At 39.4% G+C, this 22728-nt stretch overlaps 1 protein-coding gene and 1 long non-coding RNA gene across 2 annotated transcripts in view; one reads left to right on the top strand and one right to left on the bottom strand.

Annotated features, from left to right (window-relative positions):
- The window catches only part of grid2 (glutamate receptor, ionotropic, delta 2), a 539815-nt gene that overhangs the window by 200524 nt on the left and 316563 nt on the right, over positions 1-22728 (bottom strand). Inside the window, exon 4 of the mRNA XM_080893112.1 lies at positions 9074-9279. Within this exon, the coding sequence (XP_080749238.1) occupies positions 9074-9279 (206 nt within the window). The remainder of the gene's footprint in view (positions 1-9073; positions 9280-22728) is intronic.
- LOC308403567 overlaps positions 1-22728 on the top strand; it is an 82361-nt gene that overhangs the window by 11225 nt on the left and 48408 nt on the right. The gene's annotated exons all lie outside the window — the stretch shown is intronic.

Here is a 22728-nt window from a genome sequence, read left to right as displayed (position 1 = left end):
TTGGACAGGCCGTTAGCTGCCACATGCTGCTGCACTTCCTGAGGGTAACTGCTCTTTGTGGATTTAGCCAACTACAGTGCTTAATAAATTTATTAGATCACAACCCAATATAAGGTTTATGTGACAGGTGCAATAAATTAAGCAGTGTTGGTAATTACCAAAATCTTTTTTTGTTTCTGCCGTGGTTAAACAAACAATATGAGCAAGTTCATGATCAAAATGATATTTTCAATGCTAAAATATAATCATTGTTATCCATAAATGTTCAAATGTGTTGTTTTACAAAAATCCAAAGCACATAATTATTTTTTTTAATTAAGATGCCAAATTAAAGATATTTTCTTGCAACCCAGAAAGTGACTGAATGTTATCTTTAATAAATTTTTGACTTCGCAGAGAAGTCCAGTGAACTAGCTCAAGTGTGGGGATAAAAACATGCTGGTCACAAACACATCGTAAAAACAATTTGTGTGTAATGATGAAAGCCATGACTTTTGAAAAAATGTGAGTAAAAAAAATGAAGCAAGAAACATAAAAATATAAAAACCCCAAAACAAAAACAACAACTAAAAAGTTGCTCCATAAGATTGTTTTTCAGCTAGGTAGATGCAGAAGTACTGTGAGGGTGTACATGAGAAAGGGAAAAAGTCAAAGTCAAATTTATTTATATAGCACATTTAAAACGAAAACCGTTGACCAAGGTGCTGTACAATTAAGATAATTAAAAGAAATAAAAACATAGGGAGACATGATAAGAGTTAAGAAAAAGAATCATAAAATTTTAAGATTTGAGTGAGAAATAAGATAAATAAAAGTAACACAAGCTCATTCTGAAAAAGGATGAGTGACTAAACTAAATCAGTGGCTTGAGTAGAAAGAGAGTTCCAGGCTGCACCATAAATGAAATGGCTTTATAGTATTTTTTATTTAATTTATATATTTATACATTGCGTTTGCTATTTTACAACTACAGGGTTTATCACTTTAGAACAGTAAAAAATTAATTTATATTAGTTACAATTCACCAATACACAGTGACTAGAAAACATTGATTTAAACATCTGAATAATTTAATAATTGCAGGATATCAGCATTATGGAAAACTTAAAAATTAATTTGGAAGAATATTATTTTGTTTGGGTTCAGCCTATCTGTAAAAAAAGAGTATATAAAAAAAACAACAGCGCTCCATATTTATCATATTAAACATGTCACAGCCTAAATGTTAAATTTCATCAAACTGCCTGCTACAACAACGAAAGTAACACATTTAAAAACATTATTTATTGTAGACGTCAAACAGTGAAAGTTTGTAATTGCACTTCAACTAACCTGCAGTCACTCTCAATCATCTACCATCTGTTCTGAACTGCCCCAATCACCCTGCTCATCAGACTCCGCTTCTGAATGTGGGAAGCTCACAGCTCTGCTCACTTCAGTTCTGGTTTTCCTGCTTTCCTACGCAGCAAAAAACCTCCCCAGTTCTCCATACATTTAGTCATCCACTTTGTGATATCCATTCAAAACTCCAATAGATATTCATCTTTTTTCAAAGTCTAGTCCCCATTACGTTTATCTATCATCAGATTTTGCAATTGAATTAATTCTAACATTAGCGCTCAGAAAGATGTAAAAAAAGAGGAAAATGCAAACAGATAAAAAAGAACAAAAAAACCACCCTTGAAGCTGTTACAACAACAACAAAAAGAGCCACATAACTGTACTATACCAACAAATTTCACAACTTTCCAAGTTCCTTGTGTGCTTAATGTTTTTTCTTCAGGCATTTTACAGACATGGCAGAGGAGGATCATAGATCATGAGCCCTTTATGTACCATTTCTATGTGAAATTGGAAAACTGTCAGCAAAAGAGAGATTACACAGACATGAAAGTATGATCAAGGATACATAAATAAGAAGCAAGCTGTCCCAGGTTGGTATTATAATTCATCAAGTGACTGAGCCAAGGCAGGGAAACAGCCAGCAATTCAAGATGCATTATGTGTATTATGCTGGCTTTCTTATTGTGTAGAATACATAGAATGTTTTAACATTCTACCTCCCCCTATTCTGCTGACATATACTTTTCACCATATGAAATACTCTTGTCCTTGTTGATTCATATACTCTACATTACCCAGTTGTGTTAGTTCAATACTGCCTCTCTATTTTAGATTTTTTTAGGCATAAAAGACAACCAGAGAAGGCTTTACTAAAGAAAAAAAAACACTCTTGCAGTGGATGGAGACTTCAGTGAATACATTATTCAACATGTCCTATAAAGAATATTTTTCTTCATGTTTCATTTGTGACATCTGTCATCTTTGGAATAATCTCCAACTTGTTTGATGGTCCTTCAAGTAAGAAATGTCAGTTACAGAGAAAATAGTCCCAAAATGTCAACGTTTTAAAATTTTAACGCTTTAAGATCAAATGGCAAAATTCATATTTTCAACTTCTTTGCAAATCTAATATGAAGTCTCTGTGTGTATGTGTTGAGGCAGAGATAAGGATAGGCAGAAGACCAGTTTCTCAAAGTAAATTCCGACTTACTGTATTATATACTAGTACATTTGTTCTTAACAATAAATACTGACTCATTAGTTCATGCTTTATCTGCAAAAACAAAACTATTAGTGGTGAAAAAAGTGCTGACTGATGCACAACTGGAGAGAAAAGTTTTCTTTTTAAAGAACAGGACCACCTAGTTATCACTTATGGTGCCCTATCATTTATTGTTCTTAATTTATGGAGCCATTTTAGTTATTTATTTTCTGTTTTCTACTTTTCTTCTACTTTTTGACTACTTACCAGCTGTGTTACTCTTGCTGCTTTAAGAATCATCTCAAGCTGCACGTAAGATGAAAGTTGCATGAAAGGAGCATAAGAGAGGAAATCGCCTTTCATGTCTTTATATTATATTATAACTCTTATTGGTTATTTATTTGCACTGAGTCCAGGGAAATCACAAAGAGTAATATTTTTAATAGAAAAACAGTCCCAGGGTAAAAATCCAACTTTACTCTTATGTCTACATGAAGTGGATGGAATAAGGAAATGAATGCATCATCAAGAAACCTTGCTGCCAGTGGCTAGCAACTCGGCCATATGTACCAGATTGAAAAAAGGCAACAGAGCAGGAAAATGTTAAATAATGCAGAAAATTGAATGGGAATGTTGGGCTTCAGATTAGTTTGTGTGGTGAAGTGAAAGGATGTGCTTGGAGGAGGGTGTTCTGCTGAGAATTCAGAAGATGCTGGACTATAATCTTCACAAGAAGGAATTTAGAAAAGGAAGGATGGATGAAAACAATAATCTGACAATTAACAAGAGATAAGCCAAGAGGTACACTTCACCTTATTGTAAATTTAAACAGGCAACTGGCAAACTTGTTGCTTTAAGTTATAATCATGACGTTAATGGTGATTGAACAATTTAGTGGCTATGTAATGACATACTTAGTTTTCAGATTAGTTGCAAATATGTTTGCATTCGGTAACATGGTAATATCTGCCACCGGGTACAAAACGTCCTTGTGCAGCTTAAAATGTAAGTGGACAGCAGTTAAATTGAAGAAGAGTTTAGTTGTCAGAGGAGTCAAAGAAGGTGAAGACGAAGAGCGACAGAAACTCAAAGTAAAACAAGAGTTAACCTCGGACAGTGAGGCATAGATCAGGGCAATAGTATAAAAGCATTACTAAAGCATTGAGTGTTCCCCAAAGCCCAGTGCCATTTAAAGGACTCTGAGAGCACAAAAAAAATCCCTCTCTGGTCTCACAAGATAAAAATGTTCTCCAATGTTTGTTTGTTTTTTTCCAAGCACTATCTCTCACAAACACCAGACATCATCACCTGGCTAACACTATCCTTACAGTGAAGCACAGAAGTGGCATCAAAACACTGTGTAGGGTTTCTCACCAAACAGGGTCAAAGTGCTTAGGGGCTAAACTGAGGGATAAATGCAGCCAAACACATAGAGGTCCTAGAAGAAACACAGTGACATGAGATTGGGATGATGGATTACTATTCAGCACCAGAGTGGCATTAAGTAGTATTGCAACACTGAAGTAGATATAAGACAGTTGTCTTGTCCTCAAGTGGCATAAGAGCTCCCAGATGTCAAAGCTCAGTGCCCTAGATGAAAATCCAAAATGTCATTTACGTAAATGATATTTGGATTTTCAATACACCACGAAAAAATAAAAATAAATCTCTGAACTTTTGAACTTTTTTTTGTGATTTCCTGTCTCTTTGGAGCTAAAAGAGGCCACCCAAACACATGAGATATCAATGAAAAGCCCAAGATGTCCTCTATTTAGTACATCAGGACTTAGTAGGGAAGCTCAAATAAGTCAAAAGATATACATACAAAGATCTTATACAAAGATGTAAACAAATGTCCATTACAGAGGACATGAATGAATAGGCTAGTTCTCAGGAGGATATACTTGAGAAATGGTAATATGGGTTTTTAGCCTCGATTGACGGTAAAAATGATAATTTCACTCATCTAAAATTAACCTCCTAGGACCTGGTGTCCACATATGTGGACATCACATTTTGGGTTGTATAGACCAAAATACAAAATCTTGCTCTACAAGGACCTGATATCCACTTATGAGGACAGTATACTCTCACTGTTCTATCGAAATTGAAAACAATTGTCCCCATCTAAAAAAAAATATCAATCAGCCTAAAAAAGGAAAGAGAAATTAAAAATGCAAGCCATGAAAGAGTTCGGGTCTTAGGAGGTTTAACTCACAACCTGACTTGTTACAGGTTGTGGTGGGAGACTACAGCAGAGAGCCACAGAGCCTTTGGTAAATGGGCTGGATCACACATAGTGCTTTTCTACTCTACTTGAGGACTTAAAGCACTATATGCAACATGCCTCATTCATCCATCTAAGTGCTTTATGTCTAATATTCACATACATTGACACAACCAAGAAAACTTTCTGAATAGTAGGTGATCTGCTGCTCCATCTCCTTAGTGATAGCCACCTCTGACATAAAGCAACATATAAATATCACATTACTAAACAGCAAATTATGAATGAATCATGAATGTATACGTCAAGCATCCATTCTCACTTGAAACATTTCCACTGGCTTTGCTCCTCTTTATCACAAAATCATCACCAATAAGTACTTTAAACGAAAAGACCGAAGTTTCTTTTGAAAGATGCTAAATTCAAGCAACGTTACGTTGTCTTAAATGTGTATCATTCTCTGCTCAATCATCTTATGCACCTTTCTCTCTCTTTCTGTCAAGTCTTGTTATTTTGCAACAGCTTTCAGTTCACATCCACCGTAGCCTAGAGCATCTGGGTGGGAGGTGCTTTTCATGACAAATGACCTCACAAATAACTGATAGAGAGAAAAAACAACAACATCCCACTCATCTCTCGCTGTCTCCATGACAGTCTGTGTCTGTCTCTCAACCGGTGTATATGTTTCTCCCACCCCGAGCATCCTCCCAGATAGAGCGAGAAAGAGACATCTGTGACCATCAATCTTATCCACCAATATTTACCGTCTCCCGACACTTCATCTCAGAAACCCCTTTCCACTTGATGTCTGACTAAATTAGATTAAATGACTGCTTTGTCAACCTTCCCAAAGGAAAGAGAGAGAAACTCTAGAAAACTAATCTGGGTTCCAGTCACACACTGAAATTGAGGCGGGTGCTTTCATATTGTATAATAGCCAAAGCAATATTCCACACCAACTGTAGATCAGATTTCGTAGTTTAAAGGAATAAATTATAATAAGGATGCATTCTATCATCGGTTTACATTTTGACTCTATGTACTGTTCTGCTTTCTTTTCTTTTATCGTAGGCCTTTTTTATATTTAAAAAACAAATCCCAAGGAACGTGTAAAGACAGACAACCCAATAGATTAGAGATTAAAATTAATTAATTTTGCCTGTTTGACACCTATCCCTGCCTGGCTGTTCTCTATGCCTTAAGGATCCTCTCTCCTGTTCCCCATTCACCCAGCAGTGATTCATGTTAGCAAGTAAACCAAAGTCAAGATAAAATGAAACAAGGAAATAAATAAAAAAAGGAACCATTCAGTGATCTGAATCAGAATCAGAAGACAAGGGGCAATTAACAGGTGACATAACCTGTTCAGTCAGAATAACTTCAACAAAATGCATATTTTGTGACTTTGCACTGGAATCCCATTAACTGGTTACTGGTTACTAGATCATTATCTATATAATGGGCAAAAAATAAATGAATAAATACTTTTGGTTACTCCTTCATATTTTTGATTTGGGAGATTTTATTCTTTCTCGTGAAACCTCAGAAGGATTTGTGTGAACTCCCAGGACTGAAAGAGGGATCTCTCATTTGTTGATTTGACAGCCAAATAAGGTCAAAAAATAAATGAATAAAAAAACAAAATGCACCTTTCATTGCTACAATCATATGAAACAAGAAAATGGTGTAAACCAATGAAGGAGTGGAGATATGTAAATCAATTTTTCTTGCACAATAAGGGATATTTTGACAACTGCCCACTGCTAACATGAAATCAGCTGCTTTCAAACAACTGCAGTGACAACATGCTAACACACCGCTAGTAGTAAAGAAGCCTGGCTCCATCTAAAGTTTGACCTTCAACAGGTAACAAATGGGCAGCCAGGCTCGCAGCAGTCTGGGCTCCATTTCTCACCCCTGATTCTACAGCAGAATTGCTCTGACTTTGATTTTTCCCTGAAGTGATTTTTCCCTGAAGTGATTTTTCCCTGAAGTGCTCTTTTGGGCTGGTTTTTACTAACTTTGCCAATGGCTCTGTTTGAATACTTAAAAATACTGGTGGTGGCCAGTTGTACCACTCAGCCTAGTGGTAGATCTTAGGTGACTTCATTCTCCACTCATTGTATTCACAAGATTATGAGAAAACTTGTACTCTGATCTTGACCTTGAGGTCGAGGTCGCAGAGATACGAAATCATCTGAGATTTTTAGTAGATACAGCTATGATATCAATTTGAAACTCCAGTATTGCTTCGTTCTCGAGTAACCAATGGCAGGGTGAAGACAAAAAGTAAAAGAAAGACCTTGTGAGTCGCGTCATTATTACAGGGACCTCTGTCGTGTGGGACTGTAACTGAAGATTTATATTTTTACCTGAGAACTAATTACAGTATGACTTATTTATGTTTACCATTGTTGCACTCACAAATGATAATGTACATTAAAATTGACATTACAACTGCTGATCAATGGCGTGTTACGGTCATTTCAGCTTGTCATGCACCTCTTGACTTTTGTTACCTGGCAAGCACAGAGCAGCGCCAACGGGTTGGAGACATAAGTGTGCAAGCAGGTTGGCCTTTACCACTATTTCAATGATATATCAAGTCAGAAGCTCAGAAAGAACAAGACACTACAACAACTTAAAAAGGTTAGATTTTTACAACCACTTTTCTTTCTTTGTCAAATCTTACGCCATGCAGAGATTTTTCCGAGTTGTGACACGTATCGTCCAGAAGAAGACTGCAGTAAAGTAATATAAAGAGTGACGTAATGAACTACTTTCTACAAAAAGTTTCATAATGCACTACATTGGATAAGAGTAACAAGTACTGCATGATGCATCAGGTTTGTTTGATTAACGACCTCAGCACTGAAAGTCATCTAAAGTGAGCTTGACGATCTTTTCTGAATGCGAGTGCAAAGCCTTGAAGCTAAGAGGCCTACCGCCAGTGTATTTCCATGCTAAACTTAAAAGGCTGTAACACAGCCACAGAAACACTACGATACACAAACACTGACACTAACACACTCACAGTCACACAATAACACCCCATTTTTCACCCCCCACCATCCACCCCCACCCCTGTCACGCCTCCAACCAAATTAGATTGTGATTGCTCTTTCCGAGGTCACTTTTAATTAAACTGAGATGAGAACATGACACATGGGATTAAGCCCCATCCTACCAATTCAAATTAAGAATTCATAACTAATGCTAGAGCCTATTGCTTTCAACCATGACCTCCATATCATTTATGTATAGGAGCAAAAGGAACTCCTCTAATTGTCTTCTTCTGAAGCGATAAAGAGTATGATGAGAGGGGAAGAGAACTGTGTGCGTCTGTTTGAATATGCATGTTTCCTAAAAATTACATTAAAAACATGCACCTTGTCTGTGCACCATAAATTAACACCGACTCGTACCAAGAGAAAGAGCGGGAGTGAAAGAAGTAAACCAATGAATACTTTCATATCTTCCCATCATGCTCAGGGCTTAACAAATAATACTTCAGTGGCCTTGAGAGGACTAACTCCAATAATTTCATCTGATCTGGTTAATAGAGACACACAGGGCTCACGTGAATTAGCAAAACATTCATTAAGCCTGGTAACATTGGTAGCGTCACAAGAGTAAACCCAATTCAAAATACCATTAATCACTTAACCGTGAAGAATGTAAGACAGATTCCTACTACATTTTTTTATTTGCTACTCATGTAACAACATAAAATCTATATCTATAGTTTGCATATTTAATTTGGTATTCCATCAAAGCATTCAGCTCTTCCAGACTTGCTAACATCTTTATATAAAGTCCTGTGAGGCTATTTAAAATGTAAGCTACCTGTTTAACATGCCATTCGCCAATTGAGAAAGGCTTAAACTATTGTTTGTAGAGGACTTTTTCTTTAAAGTAGCTCTCTCCTTTCAGTAAGACCTCAAAAGTCATAATGACTCAGTGGCTTTTGAAATTCCTCGCTCTTAATCTGCATCTAATTGGCATCCTTTCCATGCAGTATTAGAGAGGCATATGTCAGACATTTATGTCAGCCTTATCTGGATATCCGGGTGCATGTGCTGAAGGAGTGTAAACATGCCATTAGGGAACATACTTCAAAACTGGATGACAATTTGTCTTGTCAACGTGTGTGATCATCTCTGCTCTCCCTGGCAGTGAGTTTGAAATGTTCGTCCTGCTCCAGTAGTTCTGGTTCCACAAAACTTCTAAAATGCCATTACTGGTGTTGTTTACCTACTTTATTAACTGACAAACGAAGGCCCAAATCTAACTTATCTTACCTCGGTAATAAACGCTTTGGCCGTAGCTGGGCTCATGAACAACACAGCTCTGCGTAGTGTATCCCTATAGCGATGCAGCTCCTCCACACGCATTGTTCTGAACAGACTCGTGATCATCATGTTAATGTTGGATTCCACTTTCTGAAGGGATACATCCATCCCCTGCTGAGAAGTACTGTCAAGGAAATCCTCAATGCCACGGATATCTGGAAAAAAAAGATAGATAGAGGTGTAACTGTGCAGAACAGCAACCACATTCTTCTGAAAGCATCGTGCAGAAAAATGACACAGGACTGGACAGGACATAAATATCAAACAAATATTAGAGGCATCACTGATCACTTTACACCATATTCTCTCTTTCAGTTGACGGATTATCTCTCTGCAGGAATAGGTTTAGTAAATATCTCTATTTATAAGCTCTTACTGGTAAGCAATCCTCACTATCACTACATTTGTTCGACTCAAGATTTTATCCTTTGAGTTATTTGAGCTCAGTGTTTCATTGTCTGAAAAGCACACACTGTATGCTACTACTACATAGCTTTCTTTATGGAAATTTCAATGCTGAAAGCATGATATAGACACACACACACACACAGACATAGATCAGAAATACATTAAATCAAAAGCATATTGCAATAGGTCATTAGAGGTGTGCTTTCTGGGTAGTACAGGCATACAATGATTATACTTTGTTTGTACTTATGATGAAGGACTAAAACATTAATAAGGTATAAACTAATAATATGTTTGCAAATAAACTCTAGACTAATAATAGACTTTTTAATATGAATTCACAATTTTTTAGGAGCCATTTCAAAACAAGTCCATCAAAATCTGTATTCCAAATATCTGGAACTGCAGATCTATGCATATGACACAGAACAATGGCTGCTCGAGTATCTGAATGTCCGATCTCTCACAGCAGATTTGGAGGTCTGTAGTTTGCAGGTAGAGCACTGATATATCATTCACAGCTGCTCATATACGAGGCACATAATATTCTTGGAAACAGCTCACATCAGGTCTCATTGATATTTAAGCTTTAATGTGAAAAAAAAAATCACATTTTCATTCAACTTCAGTGTGATTTCCCCCAGATATGACACCACATACCAAATCTGAAATACTTTCATTAAATAGAGCAAGTTTCTGTCAGTGTTATGTCCAAAATTTGTAATGTTTTTCTGTCTCATTTTCTCAGTATGAATTTGATGGCAACCGAATGTCAGAAGCAGAGCAAGGTTTGTTTTTGAAAATATAAATTTTTCGAAATATATCATGCTGCTGTGTACCAGTCAAGCAGCAGCACAGCACACATAACAATTTGGAGAATGAATGAGCAAATTAATCTCATATTGGTCAAACCAGAACTTATGTAATCTTAAGGACAATAAATATCCCTGTATACATACTTCATTACTCTAGCCATGTTACGGGGGGAAAAAACAAAAATCTTGACCTTTAATCCGACAGTGATTTGTTGTCGTTTTCGATAGCTGTTAATACCTGTCCTAATAGAAGAGGAAACAGTAGCTAAAAAAATATTGCTGAATCCATGATACTGTCTCACCACTAAGAGAACCAATAAGTCATGTCATTATTAAGACTTTTCAATGAGAGCACTAACCACTGTAATTATCTCCATTAAACTTATTTTTGTGTGGTAACAGAACCACGATGGTAGTATGGATATTTTTACTGCCTCTTCTGTTCTTAATGGGATACATTCCAGGTCAAGGTAATCCTAATTAAGGTATTTTGGTTGAGGCCACTGCTAATGATGTCAAAGGATGTGTATGTGTGTGTAGTTATGTAACTACCTAATGATCTATTTGATATGGAAAACGGATGACACCGCCGTCATTGCCAGTGTCGCGGCAGAACAGTTAACTGGATTGATTATTCTTGTTAAATCCCAGAGGGCTGGGGAGATGCTCTGATTTCATCAATGCCAATTTTAGGAGGTTTATAAAAGTATTAAGAGGAGAGAGAACAGCATTGATTCAGAAAAATATGGTATTTAGAAGTAAGACGAACATAATCCCTGTGCACACACACGCACGCACACAAGACAGAAATTATCACAATGAGTTCCTTGATTTGTCAATCTTTAAGTCGTTTAGCAATAGTAGGGTTACATGACAAGGAAAAATGTGACCTTTTTTTCTTTTTTGTGCACCATACAATACATACAGTATGTGGGTGCAAGACTCCAGAGGACAACGGCTAAACAACAACTGTTTACGGTTTAGTTTTAAATTGGAAGAAAAAGCTTCTGCGTGAGTGTAAATGTGCATGCATGTAAATAAAACATTCATTAAATTACTGTGTCACTTTGGGTACTTAGTTGTGAGTGATGATGAGAAAACATTTATCTCCATCATCTATCTATATATTTAAGGCTGGAGAAACAAAATTAATTGTAGTGAAACAAACTAAGTTGTCAGCAGTTTGGCTAATCATAACTTTCAAGGCCAACCCTCCGATCTCCACTATTTAATTTAATTTAGTTGAATTGAGTTTTATATACGTATAGTGCCAAATCACAACAACAGTCACCTTAAGGTGCTGTGATAAAGACCCTACCATAATAGACAAAAAACTCCAACAACCAAACAAGCCTTGATAAGGAACCACTTGGGGACAGACTCCCTTTAAAAACATGAGGAAACCTTTAGTAGAACCAGGCTCAGAAATGGGTGAAGAAGAAACACTCAGTGTATCATGGGAAATCCCAAGCAGCCTAGACTTATTATAGCGTAACTAAAAGAGGATTCAGGATCACCTGATCTATCCCCAACTATAAAATTGATGGAAAAGGACAATGTTAAGCCCAACTTTAAAAATGAAGAAGGTCTGAATTGAACCTGGGATCTGGTTACACATGCTAATAATCACAGTTACAGTTTAAAAAAAAAAGCTTTTGCCAACAGAACAAAGAGAAGTCTGTATCATAGCTATTTATTTGCATTTTTATGTTATAAATAATAGCTTGGGCCTGATCACGTGTCTGTCATGGTGTGCTGTTGTCTGCTCAAGGGTGGTGGGGCAATCTGCTTTTATTTGCCATCATCAATCCATTCTCCACCCTAGCTTATAATACAGGTTGTGTGTCTAATTCATTTGCCTTGCCCCATTCTGTGAGGACCTTAAAGAACTAACCTGACCCTCTCACTGCATGCAGGTCTTTCCAGCCCACAGGATTAAGCAAAACGAATATAAAAAATAAAACAATGAAATTATAATAAAAAATAAAACTTATACAACACTTTTTATGAATTACTAATAGTGACTGATTGTAATACAGTGAGAGAAATGGAAGACCAATGAAAACAAACCAACAGGCAAGTAAACATCCAAACAGATGAGCTAGAAAGCCCACTGGCTCATTCACTTTTAAACATACATGTCTTTGATGTCAAACTTTGCTTGAGTTCCTGCCTCCTGCTTCTCAGAGGACAAGGCTTGAGCGTGTACCTCGCCACTGCTGAGTGGATCATTGACTGTCAGCTACTTAACATCAAGGAGCTTAGGGACTCGACAGTAGAGAAAAAGAGGGGTAAAATTGCCACCAACCTTGCCAGCCCAGGCAACCATCTGTTTGAGAGACATCCCTCTGTGACACAGTACTGGTACATTAACACCATGATCAACCATCACCTCAAAAGTTTTCCCCAAAGGGCTGTCACCTTACGCAGTCACTCAGTGTATCCACACAGTCCCAGGCTAATTTAACTGAGATTACAGTATAACTGCTGTAACGTTAACCAGTGCAAGTCTTCCTAAAACACAATCTGTGTATTATTGACTTTCATATTATTGAAGAAAGACTGAAATGACATGAGGGTAAACAAAAGCTCCAGTCATGTCTCCACTGAGGATGAGAAGAACCTAATTGCATTCTTGGTGCACTTTTCCTTCTAGTTGCGAGGCTGTGCGTCACTGCCTTTCATGACTTCTTTCAGTGAAATGAAAAAAGGCATTTTGTGACGAGAGCTCATCAGCTGGAATGGCTTTAATAATATCGTATAAAACAAGGTCAAGGCTTGTATAGCAAAAGGTTCCGTGTGTGTCCCTGAACTACCATTTGTTAGGATTCCCTCCTTTTGCCCTCATCCCATCTATTCCCCAAGTCCCTGGCTCAAACTGAAAGCTAGAGTTAATGTAGTGTAGCCGCCAACAGCACGCAGGGATTTCACCTGCATGTACCGAACAGCTCTGTGGTACTCTGTCTCTGCTCAGACGCTGCCACTATTTTCTCCCTTGCTTGCTTTCCCTCGATCCCTCTTGCTTTCGCTTAGTTTTTCATCTGAAACCTCTCTCTGTTTGCTTTCTGTTCTCTTGGGCTGAATTCTCATTTTGAGTGTTTGTGAAGTCCACGCTGTTATTCCACTCCGAGAGGCAGATTCTGTGCCGTGTCTAATGTCCATCAATTCCACACTGGAGACCAGTGTTTGCATTCTGCTAGATGGAAGTGATTTTTACTTTACCTATATAGCTGTAGCTGTTTTAACTTCCTCGACAATGTAGAATTAATATGAAATTAGACCAAAAAAAAAAAACCCTTTATATATACAAATAGCTTGGGCTTCTTAAAATTCTTAAAATCAAATTTGCAATTATTGATAAAAGTCCACCCTTTGGACAAGTTGGCATAATGTAAAAAGGACACATAGAATGTGAAAAGGAAGTGTTAGCACATGCGAGAAGGCTTCTCTGGGTGTAGAGAAAGTGTAACATCAAACACCTGCAAATGAGATTCAGCTGATGCAACACAATATCTGCCTTCTGAGTTACCCCATTCTCCCTATTTCACCTTTCTGACTTGAAACCCTTCTCCACCTTCATGTGAAAGAAAATACACAAGTTTGCAACTACTGACTACTCTGACTTTGTGCCTTTCCCTCCTCCTGCATTGTTTCATCAGCACTCTTCCAGCATGAGGCATTTAAAGCTTAAGTTGTTTGCATTTGTTTTGTTCCAGTTCTATTAGAAAATACCCAAACTTAAATTGTAAAAGATGATCCATCCATCCATCCATCCATCCCTCCATCCCTCCCTCCATCCAAACAGCTTGATCAAGCTACCAGGTTTTTCTCCAATGATTTGTGCTTGCCCTACAGCCTGAAATGGCATTTGATTGCACATTGTCCACATTATAATATGAATTTTTTGAGGCCACAGAATCCATGCTAACATAAATGAGTTACCTTACATCCCTTTTTTTAATCAGGGTGAGTTTTTTTACATGGTGAATTGGGTTGAGGCCAAAGGGAGTCGTAGAGTATAATTCCAATCGATGTGTACTATTTCAGGTTTTTGAAACTTGTGGATAATATGGTTTTAACATAATTAAAAGTATTGGCAAGGAATACTTCTTTACAGGTAAGGTTCTTTGTCAGAATCAACAGATGGTGGGTTCAAAACAGTTTTGTAAGTGGTGAGTGGGAAGAAAAAGCAATGGTGTAGGTGGGGGGAAGAAGTTTTGATAAGCAGTGTTTAGACGGAGAACCCACCGAATACTAACAGGAGGCATATTTACTTTCTCCTCGGCCATTACCTCTGGCTATCCGAATACCTGCCTCAGGCATTCCACTGTTGCTGAAAGCAGTGATTCTTAAAATATAGACTTACACCTTAAAAATGAAATGTGGGACTTCTTCTTGTAAAAGAATTCTAGAGAATCTATTTCTCATTTAAAGTTGTGGTTAGAAACACAGCCCTTTGGGGCTAGCCTAAACTTGGGAAGTTTAGTTCCATAAGAGAAATAAACGCTTTAGGTTCTAAACCATCAGCGTCTGACTGCCTATGACAAGTGCTGGTTTCCATTCACCACTTTTTTTATTTTCCTCTTTTTCTTGCTCTCTTTTTATTCGTTTTACCTTAAAGCCTGGGGCTTCACACTCTCCGAGTCCCCACAGAGAGCTTAACAAACACTTGTAAAAAACCAACACTTTATAAAAGGCTTGGCACCTTTTAGATGTGCATCACTTTCCTATCTCCACACAAACACACACACACCTACACACACACTACTCCTGCTTTCATATGCCTTAAGTGTCCAAATTCTTCTCCCCTGCTCTAAGCTGCCTTCTTTCTTCTTAAATGATATTTCTTTCTATATTGTTTGATCATGACCTTCTTGTGAGTTGAACTGAACTACCACTCTGGTCATTTAACAATGTCTATATCTAAGAAACAATGAATCTCCACCTGAATATAAATGAGTCTCTAATCTTATAGTTTTTCTTTATTTTCCTTTCTGTGTTTTTTGGATTAGCCTTTCCTAGTTTGTTTATGTCACTCCAAGCCTCCTGGGTCAATAACTGAGAAAAAGAGATTATGTGTTATTCTGCTAGTGGATATTATTGAGGACATGAAAATATATAGAATATTACGATTAAAATGTGCCACAGACAGAACATTAAATACTAAAGGAACAGAAGACCAAACCACAATAGCATGGTTTGGTCCTATGAAATGTTTTGTAGGATTTCCCAAATCTCATTCTCTTAATGAGGATTAGATTATCTTCTCTCTCTCACGTGGTTTTCAGGCCCACTGGACCCATGGGTCATAAAGTTGTGGAGGTGCTGTGTCCCTTCACTGTTGGTTTGTGTTTGTGTGTGTGTGTGTGTGTGTGTGTGTGTGTGCATGTGTGTGTGTGTGTGTGTGCAGTGTGTATTTGTATAAGTGTGTTTTCCCTTACAAGGTTGCAGCATTGTTATATTTCTATCACCTACACCTGTCTGCTCCCAAATTCCCACACATTTTACCCTCTGCCTTGCAGGAATCTTTCTATATTTTCTCATGCTCTGTCCCAGCAGCAGATTGGATGTGGGCCACAACAAATAAATAGCTTTGCCCGTGTGGCTTCTTATTGATCAAGACAGTGAAAATATTTTCCGCTCTGAGAACTTCAGTGATTTTAGAAGAAAGGAAGATTTTGAAGCTGATGAGTTTTCAGAACATGAGTCCTTTTTTTTCTTTATTGGATAGGACAGTAGAAAGTGGGGTGGAGAGAGAATGAGAGGAGATGGTCTGAGACAGACTCAAAACCAGTCTCTGCAGCGAGGACTCCAGCCTTCACTACATGTGTAACTTGTTCAGCCAGGTGAGCTACAGCAGCAACCCCAATTCAGGGTCTGACAGTGAGTTTGAAGAGAAGGATTAGATCGACCATTAGATTGGCCTTCTTGCCCAAAGAATGAGCCAACTATACTTGGTTGCCAAGATGGTAAAACCAGGGCCAACACAAATGGTGTTTACTCTTGTGTAGGACATCAGGGGTCCGTTCTTCGTACCTCGCTTACTACATCCAAGATCAAATGACACATCCAAGATCAAATCATCGCGCTAACTCTGAGCTCGCTATTCCGGTTCTCCGAACACACCTGTTGTTGACGATTAGTATAGCTGGATGAAGTAATGTGAGATCACTGGGTGGCTTAACAGGGGCTACGCATCGATAGTAGAAACATTGATCGGCAACCCTTTGATTGGTCGGCGAAAATGTCGAAGGAGCGCGCTCGGTATTTTTCGGCAGCGGAGCAAGAACTCTTGATTGAGGGATTTCAGGAGTTTCAGAGTTTAATTAAAACGCAAGGGAACACTGCAAAGGCTGCAAAAGCAAGGAGAGAGGGCTGGCAGAAAGTTGCTGACAAATTAAACTCGTAAGTAATTTAATAATAATAATAATAATGGATTGGATTTATATAGCGCTTTTCAAGGCACCCAAAGCGCTTTACAATGCCACTATTCATTCACTCTCACATTCACACACTGGTGGAAGCAGCTACGGTTGTAGCCACAGTTGCCCTGGGGCAGACTGACAGAAGCCAGGCTGCCATATCGCGCCATCGGCCCCTCTGGCCAACACCAGTAGGCGGTAGGGTAAATTTATTATATTATATTACATTATATCCTCTTTCACATTAGAGCCACAACAGGGCCCACTAGAACATGGGAACAAGAAAAAGTGAAATATAAGAATATTCTACAGAATGGTAATATTTATCACTTATATTGCTTTTAGTCTCTTGAAAAGAGACCCTGAAATAATCTGTTTGTTTGTTTATAACAGCAACCAAGAAAAGGGCAGAGCAAAAAAAGACAGGTGGTGGTCCTGCACCCCCTCGTCAACAAGTTGGTTAAGTAAATAATACCCTCACGGGAAAATCGATATCTCTCTATGAGCACACTGTCGCGCTGAGCTAAAGGATCCTGTCTATCCCGCAATATACGCTGAATTCTGAAAACTCTCCTAAATCATGCTTTTTATTTGCTTTTATTTCTAATGTCTCTGTAAAGCACTTTGAATCACCTTGTTGTTGAATTGTGCTATACAAATAAATTTGCCTTGCCTTGCCTTGCCTTATCAATCTTGCACCTTCCGCAATGGGCTGCTCGCGTATACGGACAGGACATGGCTGCGACAGACTTCCCAAATCCACCTTCGCTTTTATAGCCGTGGTCTCTCATCTTGCTTACATGAAGTAATTTACTATTACTACTTTAAACTGTGACTTACATCTGAAATAATCAAATACATGAAATAGAATGATTAATAGTACATTTCCCTTTTTTTAGGAAATGACCTGTATGTATCTGTATGAAATCAATAAAAGGATCAAGTACTGCATTATCTTTAGTTACATTGATAATATTTATTTATGGTAAAACAGTGGTAAAATATCGCTGTTGCTTTCATATAAATGAAGCGGACATACCTGAGTGGCCGCGATCTAATCTTGTTTACATAAAGTAAGCCTGCTCCCGAGCAGGTTTACGCTTACGGATCTGTTGCTATTACATCAAGTCCCAGATGAGCTTCGGGGAACCGAACGATCCAGGATCACGCGAAATCGTCAACAATCAAATCCAGCTAGCTTACTTAGCGAGGTACGAAGAACGGACCCCACACCACCTGGGTCTGGGTGCAGTTCCCCCCTCCAGGGGCAAGGGTACCTAGACCCGGTTCGTAGAGTACGCTTGGGGAGTGTGATCGTGTGTACAGCGTCTCTTTATGTCTGTCTCCACGTTGGTTGAGTGTGGAGTAAGTGCATATGAGAGCATGAGGGTGGGAATGGATGTTTGTATCTGTGTGTGCCTGTATGTCTGTGTCTATATGTCAGGTTGGGTGTCAGGCGCCACCTCTCTGGGGACATCTCAGGCCCTCCAAGGTTTGGAGGCCTATCTCCCCCCACCACCACTTCCCCTGCCAGTGGCGGACTCCCTCAGACATCGGTGCGTTGGTGGGTCTTTGTGTCCGGGGATGGGCGTCCAGGTACACACCGGCTCACTCCTTGGCGGCCACTTGTCAGGGCCTGGAGCCTGGGGCTCGCTCGGGCCACTTCGGAGGTGGGGTGCCCCCGGCCTCTCGGCCTGGGGCTTGGTCACTCAGGCACAGCTGGCTGCCGGCGGAGCTCACAGGAGCGTCACTGCAACTCCCCCTGGCTTCTGCTCCGCGGCTGCTGGGTGATCCCTCATCTGGGACTCTCCTCAGCTCTTACTGGGACAGTGGCGCGGCTGCCCCTCTGTTGGTCTTCCTTGGTCTCTTGTGTTCTGGGGGCCTCTGGATGTCTGGAGTTTTGATCTCCTCCATACCTGCTTCATGCCCTGGAGGACGGGGCTGTGGCCCCCCCACACCCTCTAGCAGATCATTACATGAAGGAACCTTTAAAAAAAAAAACAAGCGCGTCCATGCTCACAGGTGTACACACGGGTGATCACACCCACAAACTACACCCTTTTTGGCTCCTACCTCAAAGCACACTCTGTTCTGTTGATCTTATGTGCTGCACAATAATGTTTAATATTTAGTATTTACTGTTGTGCCCAGGAGATATTTTATTTTGTATTCTTATGACCACAGTTATAATCAGAATTATCATTGATTAATCATTTACCATTGTTGAATCAGTTGACAGAATAATCTTTGAAGCACATCTATGTTGCTTTGAGCAAATATTAATGCACACAGATTATCAGCACTTTAATCAGTCTATTGAGGTTCTGTATTATTCTTGTTATCTGTTTAAGTTGTTGCACATCATTGCAATCACACCGCTCGGACCCACAAGTCCTGTTGGACCCAGGCCTGTCTGCGTTCAGTTCTGCACGTACTCAGGCCTGTAACAACATGCACACACTTAAATAAGACACGCACGTTCACACACACACTTAGTAATAATAGGAGGGTCGTCTGAGGACAGTTTTTCTGATAGATACACTTTCACAAAATGCACAATATAATACACACTTGTTTTTCTCTAAAAGTAGCAGTTGATGTCCATATAAGGAGAACTTTTTGAGAGGTGGGCAATTGTTATCATTTCTAGTAAAGATCTAACTGTGATGTCATCATGGCAATATAAGGATACGGGACGGTCCATTCGAGGAAGGATTGTATTGCAAATTGTCTTCCCACACTGACTGCGCAAAGTGTGTACAATAAAGATCACTATTTTTGACACCTACCCCGGACTCAGCCTGCTTTCTTCTCTTACCCAAATCGAATGAACTTTAACACTGTCATATTCCCATATATCATTGTGATGTTGTTTATTCTATTACTCTTGTTCTCTTCTGCTTGTTTTCTTTTTTCTTTCTCAACAGGTGATCCAGGTGATCGATATATGCATTTTTTTTCTCTCTTTTTTTTTTCTGCCCATTCTGTTGGTTTTTGTTTTTTGCCCTTCTCCCCCGTCCCTCTTCTCAGCTGTTTCTCTTTCCCTCTTTCTTTTTCCCCTTCTTTCCCCCAGTCAAGTCTGTCCTGTATTCAACAAGTGAAAATAAAATAAACAATAAAAGGTGAATCAAATGGACCATTATGGCAAGGCTGGGATGTTCAATTTGGTAAAGTAAATCCGTTGGGCATCTTTCTTTGCCTTTAGACAATAATTCTGATGGCAAAAGAGCCAAACGGGACAGGCAAAAAAAAAATTAGGACTGGGAGTTGAGCTTGACTCCATCCTCAACCCGAAAAGGCCCCACAAGCTCATCTTTGATGATACCAGCCCAAACCAGTACTCCACCTCCACCTTGCTGGCGTCTGAGTCGGACTGGAGCTCTCTGCCCTTTACCAATCCAGCCACGGGCCCATCCATCTGGCCCATCAAGACTCACTCTCATTTCATCAGTCCAGTCATCAGGGGCACCACAGGGGACTGTCCTCTCCCCCTTCCTCTTCACCCTCTACACCACAGACTTCAGCCACTGCACAGAGACCTGCCATCTTCAGAAGTTTTCTGATGACTCTGCGGTGGTTGGATGCATCAGCAGGGATGATGAGACAGAGTACCGGGCTGTGGTCGACTCCTTTGTCACGTGGTGTGAGCAGAATCATCTGCAGCTCAACGTGGCAAAGACCAAGGAACTGATCGTGGACTTCAGGAAGACCAGGAAACACTTGACCCCTGTTTCAATCCAGGGGGTCAGTGTTGACATTGTGGAGGACTATAAATACCTTGGAGTACACATTGACAATAAACTGGACTGGGCTAAAAACACCACAGCACTTTACAGGAAGGGCCAGAGTCGTCTCTATTTTTTGAGGCGACTGAGGTCCTTCAACATCTGCCAGAAAATGCTGAGGATTTTCTATGAGTCTGTGGTGGCCAGTGCGATCCTCTATGCTGTTGCATGCTGGGGGAGCAGGCTGAGGGTCGCAGATGCCAACAGACTTAATAAACTGATCCGTAAGGCCAGCAATGTTGTGGGGATGGAGCTGGACTCCCTCAAGGTGGTGTCGGAGAGGCGGATGCTGTCCAAGATAAAGACAATGTTGGATAACACCTCCCACCCACTCCATGACATGTTGGTCAGTCACAGGAGCTCGTTCAGTGAGAGACTGAGATTACCGAAAAGCACCACTGAACGACACAGGAAATCATTCCTGCCTGTGGCCATCTCCCTGTACAACGCATCCACTTAACACACTGTTTGCTGCTACAACTACACATGTTTCTTTTCCAAATATTTATTTATAAGTGACTTATGTATGTATGTATGTATATATATGTATATATTGTACTATTCTTAGTTAGCGTATTGTCTGTCTTGTCTTAATGTTGGTTTAAAATGGAGCACTGTAACAAAAAATAATTTCCCCCAGGGATCAATAAAGTATTCTGATTCTGATTCTGATTCTGAAAACCTTAGAAAAATCAGTCTTGAGATATTTCTTGGCCCAGTCTTGACGTTTCAGCTTGTGTGTCTTGTTCAGTGGTGGTCGTCTTTCAGCCTTTCTTACCTTGGCCATGTCTCTGAGTATTGCACACCTTGTGCTTTTGGGCACTCCAGTGATGTTGCAGCTCTGAAATATGGCCAAACTGGTGGCAAGTGGCATCTTGGCAGCTCCACGCTTGACTTTTCTCAGTTCATGGGCAGTTATTTTGCGCCTTGGTTTTTCCACACGCTTCTTGCGACCCTGTTGACTATTTTGAATGAAACGCTTGATTGTTCGATGATCACGCTTCAGAAACTTTGCAATTTTGAGACTGCTGCATCCCTCTGCAAGATATCTCACTATTTTTGACTTTTCTGAGCCTGTCAAGTCCTTCTTTTGACTCATTTTGCCAAAGGAAAGGACGTTGCCTAATAATTATGCATACCTGATATAGGGTGTTGGTGTCATTAGACCACACCCCTTCTCATTACAGAAATGCACATCACCTAATATGCTTAATTGGTAGTAGGCTTTCGAGCCTATACAGCTTGGAGTAAGACAATATGCATGAAGAGGTTGATGTGGACAAAATACTCATTTGCCTAATAATTCTGCACTCCCTGTACATATGCAACACACAGGTCAGAGTTGCCCTTTAGTTGTTGTATAGGCGGGATACGAAAAGGCCATTTATTCGGTCGGGCTAATGTGAATCTTTTCCATTTCTAATTAAGTTCAAAGAAGTAAACATCAATAGGATTTGAAAACCTTGCTTCAAGAAAAATATGTTTGGATTTTTTTCCACCCAAATTGTGGACAGAAGGTAAATGCCAGATTTTAACCATATATGTGGTCTATATTGTTTGAAATGGGGACAAAGTAAACATCTGTTAACTGTTATAGGTATTGACTTAATAACCCAGTAATACCATGAGTCCACCAGACCCATAAAAAAATTAACACCATTAAACAACTTCACAGTAGCCATTTTTTTCGAGCTCCCCCTTTTCATCTTCATTAGCCCTCACTCAGCTGTGTCTTGTGCAATTTACTGTAGGCACAGTTCAAACACAGGTTCACATTCAGGACTGGAAATAGAAGTTGTGCAGGCAGACCCAGAAGGAGCAGCAGCAAAATGGACCACATAACAGTGAATAAAATCAAAGGAAAGATTTCTTCAAAGATCAAGTAGACTTATGGAAAACAACTTAGTTCGCTCTCTATTCAAGATCTGCCTGTAGTAAGGGTTACAAAGCATGAAGGTGGTATCTTCAAAGTCTTGACGGTTATCTCAAGGGTGTGGGTGAACAACTATTAACCAGTCATAGTCTTCTTATAACACACACCTTTTGGTGCAACTAGTGATCTACCTGGGGCCACTGGGTGTTTCTCCAGACTGACTCAGCTGGGGGTGATCAGGCACTAACTTGTGACCAGCTAGCATGACCTCCCTGACCTCTTTCAGTTTTGGTTGCTTGAT

This window comes from Rhamphochromis sp. 'chilingali' (assembly GCF_963969265.1).
Source record: "Rhamphochromis sp. 'chilingali' genome assembly, chromosome: 10".
NCBI classification, from domain to species: Eukaryota; Metazoa; Chordata; class Actinopteri; order Cichliformes; family Cichlidae; genus Rhamphochromis; species Rhamphochromis sp. 'chilingali'.
The sequence above is the reverse complement of the archived record's forward strand: the minus strand, read 5'-3'. Positions and strand labels throughout refer to the sequence as shown.